This window comes from Lepisma saccharinum, chromosome 1, assembly GCF_977018435.1.
Source record: "Lepisma saccharinum chromosome 1, izLepSacc3.1, whole genome shotgun sequence".
Taxonomy (NCBI): Eukaryota; Metazoa; Arthropoda; class Insecta; order Zygentoma; family Lepismatidae; genus Lepisma; species Lepisma saccharinum.
In genome coordinates this window covers 113,977,038-113,985,857 of record NC_139229.1, presented here as the reverse complement: position 1 = coordinate 113,985,857, position 8,820 = coordinate 113,977,038, and the positions used below count along the sequence as shown (strand labels likewise).

Below are 8,820 nucleotides of genomic sequence, written 5' to 3'. Positions count from 1 at the left end.
TTTAACCAGTGTTTACTGTAGTTTCGGGGAGGAGAGGAAAGGGTTGCTGGTTGGCTAGGTTGAGTCCGGGGGGTATAGTGGCGTGCATGCCTGCTATATAGGCCCTTTCCCATCACCTGCGGAAAGACGTAAAAGATAGATGATGGCAACACGGAAGCAGTTATTGAAGGTGGTGTTATGGCCAGTGGCGTAGCATGGTCATTTCGGGTGGGAACGCCAAGTCCGAAGGAAGGGTCGGCCCTTTCTTGTTTAATAATTTACTTATGGTATTAGTCGCCACAGGCATTGTTCATTTGCCTGAAGTCAGCTAGGTTTTTAATAAAACATCATCCATGTATGTTTTAGCTAGAAAATTAGATGCCTCACTATGCAACAAATGTTTTGAACTCTGGTGTTTTATACCTTTTTTTTATACCTTTCTGCATGACGCAAGTCATTAAAAACCTACCTGAATCACAAGCGCCTCTGCACAACAGTAGACATCATTGTTGTGGGCCATCCAACTACTGATTGATTTGGTTTATTATACTTCACTTTTCTACCACTTTTGGTTAATCGCGAATACGAATATGAGTGATGATATTGAAGAAGAGAGACTCACAAAGAACACCCGTGCTCACGCCGGGATTCGAATCAGGGGCCTCTGTCGTCTTGGTGCGCTGTGCAAAACACACTGACACGGAGGTTGGTCAATGATCCAACTATCGTACACTCAACTGACGTAACAGTGCCGATTAGTAATTCAGACCCTTGTTTATTACATCTTGAGAATGTTGATAAACATTTTAAAATAATTTTGTCCAGAGATCATTCAATATAAAGAGTTTTCAAATGAATGCTAAACACTTCCATTGACACAATATTAAGCAGTTAGATACTAACGAAATAATAATAATAATAACAAAAGAATAGTTTTGCGGGTTAAGTGGTAGAGCAGGCACAGGCTGAACTTCTACCACGAGGACTTCACCAACTTATTTGACAAAAACTGTGTTGATCTTTTAGTATTTAATGCACATCGCTCTTCGTGCAATAAATTATACAATGAAGTGGGCATTAAGAAGTGGTATATTTGAGTTTGGTAAAGTTACGTCAGTCAATATTGCATATTGTAACATCACATAGCACGAGTGACATGAGCGCAAAGAACCAGGTAGGAATTCTACCGCTGTCGTCTGCTTCAGAAGGCAGGAAGGGTCACATGAACCAATTAAGTAGCGTAGCCCTCTGCTCTGTACGCTGGCGTATGAGAGAGCATTTACGCCCGTACTGTAGAGATCCAAGCTTTTCCTCAAGAAAGGCAGCAAGGAATATAGAGTTCTTTACGCCGAACCTGCTCGGCGTACGGCCAGTAAAGGCATTGAAAAAAAAAATGCTAGAACGAGTGTTGTTAGTGGAGCGTTGCAAGTGGATCGCGAAAAATAGCTATTATAATGCCATGAAGGTCAAACATATATGAAATTAGTCACGTTTTACTTTATATTTACAGCATTTATGCATTTTTGAAATGTTAAATCTGGGAACGCCAGGCGTACGGGCGTACTATAACGCTACGCCACTGGTTATGGCTGTTGGTGTGGATGGCAACTGTGAAATCTGAGTTTTGGGTGGAGGAACGGTGATTATTGATCCTTAGGTTCAAGGGGGTGGAGGTTTCGCCTAAGTAGAAGTTGCCGCAGATTTGGCAGATGAGGGTGTAAATTAGGTTGGATGAGTGGCAGGTGCCCTTAGGGTGAAGGGTGAACTCACCTGCCGCTGTGGGGATCAGGAGGGTGGGGGAGGTCTTGCATCTGGGTTTGTTGCACCTGAGAGTGGTGTGGAAGGGGTGGGAGTGTTTCGGACCAAGATGTTTTGGAGGTTGGGGGGCGACGGAAGACGACCCTTGGTTTATCCCGAAAGATGTCCCTGGTGTCAGGATCACTGTGCAGGATGGGGAGGAGGGAGTGGAGGGTATGTCCGATTTTCGTAATGTGGGGTTGGTATTGGGTGATCAGAGTTGGAGGGTTGGTTTTGGGTTCTTTGGTGCGGTTGTGGGACGTGGCTCTAGTGATTTGTTTGTTGATGAGGGTGGAGGGGTAGCCACGGTTGGTTAGTGCTTGGTGCAGGCGTAGGTTGTAGTTTTGGCAGGATGAGGGGATGAGTTGAGGATATATATAAATGGACTATTTACTCTTCACCCACTGCTTTTTGCCGATATGTATTTTACTTTTACAACTAATAATCAAACAAAAGAGCATACATGCAACGTGTGACAATTAGGGATCCAGCCCGACCCTGTGGCCGAGTGGTTAGCACATCGTGCTGCGATGCCAAGGGTCCCGGGTTCGAATCCCGGTCAGGCTTGGTTGTTTGTGCATGTCCACTCATCAATTTCATCATTTCATCACTCATCCCCATCTTCGCAAATTAGCCAAGAGGCACAAAACGCGAAGTAAAATAAACTAAATCAAATCAAATCAAAATCAAATTAGGGATCCAGCAGAAAACGGTCAATTTTCAAAATTTCCCAAAAATTAGTTTTCTAAATTTTGCCTAATTTTAGGTTTTTTCTTCAAAACTGAGGGATAGACATTACATGTCCTCAAAGAGTGGTCTTTTGTTGTGCTTCCCTGCAAATTTGGTTCATCCAGCATCTATAGGGTCAATGCTAGCAGCGATTTTCCGGAAATGTTTTTTTTTTTTTCCGTAAGCTGGCTACACTACTTTGCTTATACTAGTTATTATTTTTTTCCCAAGAAGTATCAGCCTCTTTTCAACAAAACTTTGCATGGTTGTAGGAATGTATCGCTGCTTACATAATATATTTTTGCATTCACTTTGGTCTATTATTTGTTCTTTTGCGAATATCAAACTTCCGATGGAATAGTAAAATATATCAATGGGAAGAGGGCAGTTTTATGATGAATTTCAACAGTGGAAAAGTCAAAAGTTCCATTTGATTAGCCGTAACTTGATGTTGAAGTTGATTCCTCTCATAAAGAATACATGGGATTCTGAAAATCCTTATTCATCATATTTTTCAAACATCATGTCCAGCTTAATAATCAACATAAAAAAATGCTTCCACTTGCAACATGGAGAGAAATTCATACTCATGGATACACAGGGTTTTTTTTTAGTAGCAGTGCCCATTCGGGCGATATTGAAATAAATACACAATTGGTGCGTAAGTGTAACTCCTCCCCTTAATAGGCAGGTTTTTCTGCAACATCCAAGCTTTCTGATCTTGCACCTTGTGCTTCATGTCATTGTAGGATCTTTCTCTTTCCCAGATCCTCCTAGTGCATCTTCTAGCAGGTAGTCTCTTCTTAGCCACCAACTCTTTCATTTCTTACTTTGCCCATTTCACATGCCCCATTCTTTGCCTAGCCACATTGCTAAAGCTTCAAGTTGCTTTTCCTCACTTCTTCATAGCATCCAGATTTCTACACTTTCAAACATTAGCATTGTCACAATATTTTTAAAATATATATAATCTGATGTAGGCGAAACGACTGTATTTTCAGATGCTGGCCGACTACTGTATCTGTGGAAGGTTCACTCTGAAAGAAGATGAATGACATATACAGAGAAACCTTGCAGTGTATTTTATGTAACCTTGAAGTAAAAGAAATTTGCCTCAGTAATTTAAACAACTGGTTTCATCGAATTATTCAACTGAACTTCACACAAACTTCTCCTATCAAAAGCTTCTTTTGTCATGGCTATGGCTTGGAAGGTGTTGACCTAAAAAAAATGTAAAAAAATAACCAATAGAATTACCTTAAAATTCTTTAAAATTGACCTAATTTTTAAAAAAAAATCTAAAAAAATGTTCGCTCTGAAGATGAAAGCTTGATTTTTCATAAATTACAAGAGAGTAGTTGAATAATTCGATGAAACCCATTGTTTGGTTGTTTAAATTACTGAAGCAAATTTATTTGTCTTCAAAGTTATGCCGGACCCTGTGTCCGAGTAGTTAGCGCATCGCGCTACGACACCAAAGGTCCTTGGTTCGAATTCCGCTCGGGCTTGGTTGTTTGAGAATGTCCATTCATCAATTTCATCACTCATCCCATCTTAGCAAATTAGCCAAGAGGCACAAAACGCGAAGTAAAATAAACTAAATCAATCAATCTTCAAAGTTACATAAAATACACTGCAAGGTTTTTCTGTATAAGTCATTCATCTTCTTTCAGAATGGACCTTCCATGAAACAGTAGTTGGCCAGCATCTGAAAATACAGTGGTTTCACCTACATCAGATTATATATATATATATATTTTTTTAATATTGCGACTAATTTTATTTTAAAACCACAGATTAAAGCGATAATAGAGGCCACCAAGAGAACCTGGTAGGCTTCAAACAAAGAATTTTAAGTTTGCTGGTGGAAAAGTAAATTTACCACAATAAATTATTTAAAGCCTTGCCAAACATTTCAGTTAAAATAATATTGTACTTTTCCATAGACTGTATTTTTGATTAATGGAAAAATTGCTAAAAGGACCATGTCAGGAAACACTAATGTGCAAGTTATGCTAGCAAATACATTTAAAATTCACGGAACAACATGGGAGGAAAAAAGCCTCAAAATGAAGGGGAAAAACTTCAAAAATTACTGAAAAATGACCTAAAAGCCAAAAAGTGCAAAATAAAAATAATGTTTTCTAGTTTTAACTGAACTGAAACAGACTGATATCATGTTAAGCATTGTTTTCAAGGCTTAGAAAAAAAAAGATGGTTTGTCATCAACTTCTGAGCCTTAGTCATGGCTATTCTCTTCACTTCCTGACTGCAGTTCATGTGTTACATCCCAGGTATATGAAATTGTCAACTTTTGCACAGTTTGCAATTGAATTACTGCAGACAAATGCCCAGAAAGTAGCAAGTCCATCACCTCATTAGCATATTAAAATAATTCAGTAAGAAGCCTGGTTGAAACAAATGGCTGCTCACAAGGAATATGTAATGAGAGGAAAGGAAGATAAATTAATACAGACACTCAGAATGTCATTATCAAATGTTCTTCTTTTAATATTAAGAGGAAGCTTATGTATTGGTTGGAGTACGTGGAAAAGGAAGATATTGATTGCTTCCCTCTTACAAAAAGCTTCTTCAATGAAAATAACATCAAGGTTCAAGAAAAAATTCAGAAAAATATTCCGGCATCTCGGAGCTTTGAAAGACTTGTTTGAACATTATTTTCCAACAGCTCAAGAGAAGGTGCTTCATGACTTTAAATGTGTTCAGCGTGAACAAAAAACCACCCAACTTAAACTCCGCAGAATATAAGGTACTCATAGATTTGACATCTCACAGCAAACTAAAAATCATGTTTCAAAACCAAAGTCTACTGGAGTTTTGGATGCATTTACAAGATGAATTCAAAATCTCATCTGAGAAAGCAAAATTAATATTGCTGCCTTTCTCAATTGCATATCTCTGTGAAGCAGGATTCTCCCCGCTTATACAGTCGCTGCAATGGAAATCTTTACATGGTTATTGCATGCACCAAATGTGCCATTGTTATACTGTGAAATAAACAAAGTTGGAGCGGTCTATAATCTTGTGATTGTTCAGTGAACATCAGCCGACAGTGTTGTGGTTATGCTTTGGCTAACAGTCTTTACAAGGGAACCAGAGAAAAAGGAGTCCCGGTTGTGGTATCCAGTGCAAACAATTTCTCTGTGTTACAGAAGTGTGCAGTTGACTTTGCTTCAACAAGGTATGTCTGTGATCATGTTTCAGCTGATTTGCAAGTTTCAAGACAGGCTATATATGGTATATAAGATTCTGGAGGATCAGGTCCAAAAATACTATTCTATCCTCTATCATCATCTTCGGATGCAGTGGTGTATGACGGAGAAGATGACATGCCCATTGAAACAGTTGCAACAACGTCTTCCCACAGCAGAGAACAAGCAGGAGGAGATGCTCGGGTTAGTGAAAAGGAGGTTTGGTTGGGAAGAGAGCGCTCTGTTTGGGAGATAGTCAAGGGTCATATCCCGGTGACAGGCAGGAAAGCTGCCGTGAATGTACTGAAAGAACATGGTGGACGTACAAGCTACGTCAAACGACGTATTTGTGCAGGGAAAGTTTCAAGTGCTTTTCGCCTTGTTTGATGAATCCGTTACACCTAATCCGAAAATGCACAGAAATAGAGGCAAGACGTCAGCTTGGAAAACAGGAATGGCACCTAACATCGGAAGAACGGGAAGCTGCAATCTCTTTGATGTATGTAAGAGGTGTTTATTGTGCAAAAGAAATATCAGTCGAAGATCTGTGGTTTCAAAGTTGGGGAGTCAGCTTCTTCCGAGACACAATGCCAAGGGATCGCTACAAGAAGATACTTGCGTTTCGGTGAAAAGTCATTTCGAAAGGAAAGAATCTTGACCGACAAATTTGCGCTCGTGTCAGAAGTTTGGAGAAAATTTATCAACAATTGTTTGAGTTGTTACAGACCAAGTGAAAACACGATGCTGCTTTGCTCAATTTATGGCCAGCAAACCTGATAAATATGGATTAAAGTTTTGGGTTGCAGTTGATACTGAAACAAATTATGTTTGTAACTCCTTCCCAGGGGCGCCGACTTGTCAAAATTATTGGGGGGGGGGCCTCTGATCACTGAAATAAATGAATGAATGACTCACACCCTCCCTTTTTTTAAAATAAAAATTACGTCTTCATATAGCAGTTTTTAAGCAGCTATTATATTCCTCATGCAAATGAAATGTAACATGAAAAACGTGTCTGCTCGTTTTTTTTAGATAACAATTTAACATTTTTATTTAAAGTAGGCTATGTATTTACATTAAGAGGCCAACATAACAGATTTATGCTGGCCTCGGTAGCCGAGCATGTTGGGTGGTCGGCTCAACTTGCTTTGATCCGGAGGTCTCGAATTCGTGTCCCAGCGAGGGCATGGGTGTGTTTTAATGTCCGCAACAGACTTGTAAATAAAGAACATGTGATGGGTGCAAAGAACCTTAGTGTTGACGTACCCATAAAATAGCGAATATTTACAATATTTAACAGTTTTATTTAATTATTTACATAAATGTTAACACAAATCACAGGCAAATAGTTTTACTTTTTTGTTCTTGCTACAATATTTTACTTTTTAAATTTAATTTTGCAATAATAAATAAACACACAGCTTTAGCAATAATGCCTTTCATCATAGCCGTTCCCGCTTTCGCAATACAGACTTTTCATAAGCTTTCCTTGCGTACTTTACTGCAAGCCAGTGTTAAATAAACTCCAAGACTTTAGAATTATTTTCCCTTTATTCTTTGGACTAGAGGAAGAGATTTCGAGGGTAACTAAATATCGTACATATCAATATTGCCTGAAAGTCGTGTTTACGACCTGAAATTATTCAGAATTCACTAAACAACATACTGGTACAATTGTCATATCACCTCGTTATTTTGAAACTCTTTTTAGTAAAAATGTTAACAATACTCATAATTATATACTTAGTATATAGTAATAAGTCATGTGTTTTGCTGTCTCCGTTCATAGGCCCCCCCAAAGTTGATGGTTTAGCAGTCTCAGCCCCCCAAATTTGATGGTCTAGAACACTTCAAATGTGTATTTAAAGTTAAGTTCATGTTGCACAATTCAGAGTAAACTTTACAAGAGAAGCAAAATAATACATTAGATCCTCTTAAGCAAAATTATTTGAGGGGCTCTGCCCCCACATCATTCACATTGGGGGGGCTCGAGCCCCCCAACCCCCATGGAGTCGGCGCATATGCTCTTTCCCCTACCTTGGAAAAGAAGAGAATCGACCAGAAGGGTAGTCCCTTTGGGAATGTTGTATTGCGGCTTATGGAACCCTTCCTAAATCAAGGTCGCAATGTTACAACGGACAGTTTACAACACTCAAATTGGCCAAGGCACTAAAAAAAAAAGACTACCATTGTGGGCACGATGAACAAATCGTGCAGAGAAGTTCCTGATGAAGCAAGGAAGTCAAAAGAAGAGCTTTATTCCAGTGTTATTCTACGTCACGAGGACATCATGATGACTGTGTACCAAGGAAAGCGTGCTAAAAATGTGATTGTTCTCAGTTCCTTGCACAGTCAGGTCTCCATTGAAGCTGATGGAAAAAAGAAACCTGAAAGAATTAAATTCTATAATAAGACAAAATTTGGTGTAGGTATTTTGGACCAGATGTCAAGGAAATACACAATAAAGGCAGCCTGGAGACATTGGCCTGTTCACGTTTTCTGCAATTTATTGGATATTGCAGCTATCAACAGTCATATTTTGTACTGCAAAGTGACAGGGGAAAAGATGAAAAGAAAAGAATTCATCAGGAAATTGGCTGAAGAGCTGCGACAGAACTTCCTGCAGCAAATCTCAAAGACAGAGAGGAATGAAGAGGGTGAGCGATGCATCAGACAAGGTGGATATCAAGAAATGGAGGCAGTGCCAAATTGGAAGATGCAACCAAAACAAGACAAATAAGTAGTGTGCGATGTAAGAAAGCTGTCTGCGGATCTTATGTTGTCCAGAAGGACATCTATTGCTACAAGTGCGTGTAGAGAGTGAAGAAACTAAAAGGTAATGTAATATTATAGTACAACAAAATACATGTATTTCAACATTTTGCAGCCGTTTATTCTAGGGTGGTTAATTTTCTCGTCGTTCTAGTGTTAATATGAAGCCATACAGGAGGTAAGTACAGGAAATACTACATGCAGTTTTACATTCCTAGATATTACATTCTCCCACATTCATTGTCCCTATGGTCCCAATAGAGCATACTGTTATAAAATTTTCTGACTTTTAAAATTTTATCATCTTGGTCCCCTGATTAATGTAAATTTC

General features: G+C 39.0%; 1 protein-coding gene across 1 annotated transcript; it reads left to right on the top strand.

Moving 5' to 3' along the window:
* Positions 1-7,917: 7,917 nt before the first annotated feature.
* Positions 7,918-8,457, top strand: LOC145985203 (uncharacterized). Its single transcript, XM_083118946.1, has one exon. The coding sequence runs from the start codon at positions 7,918-7,920 to the stop codon at positions 8,455-8,457; it is 540 nt and encodes a 179-aa protein (XP_082975072.1).
* The last annotated feature ends 363 nt before the right edge of the window (positions 8,458-8,820 follow it).

Bases quoted from the DNA above. Each gene is read 5' to 3' on its own strand.
- LOC145985203 (XM_083118946.1), top strand. From the start codon at position 7,918: ATGAACAAATCGTGCAGAGAAGTTCCTGATGAAGCAAGGAAGTCAAAA.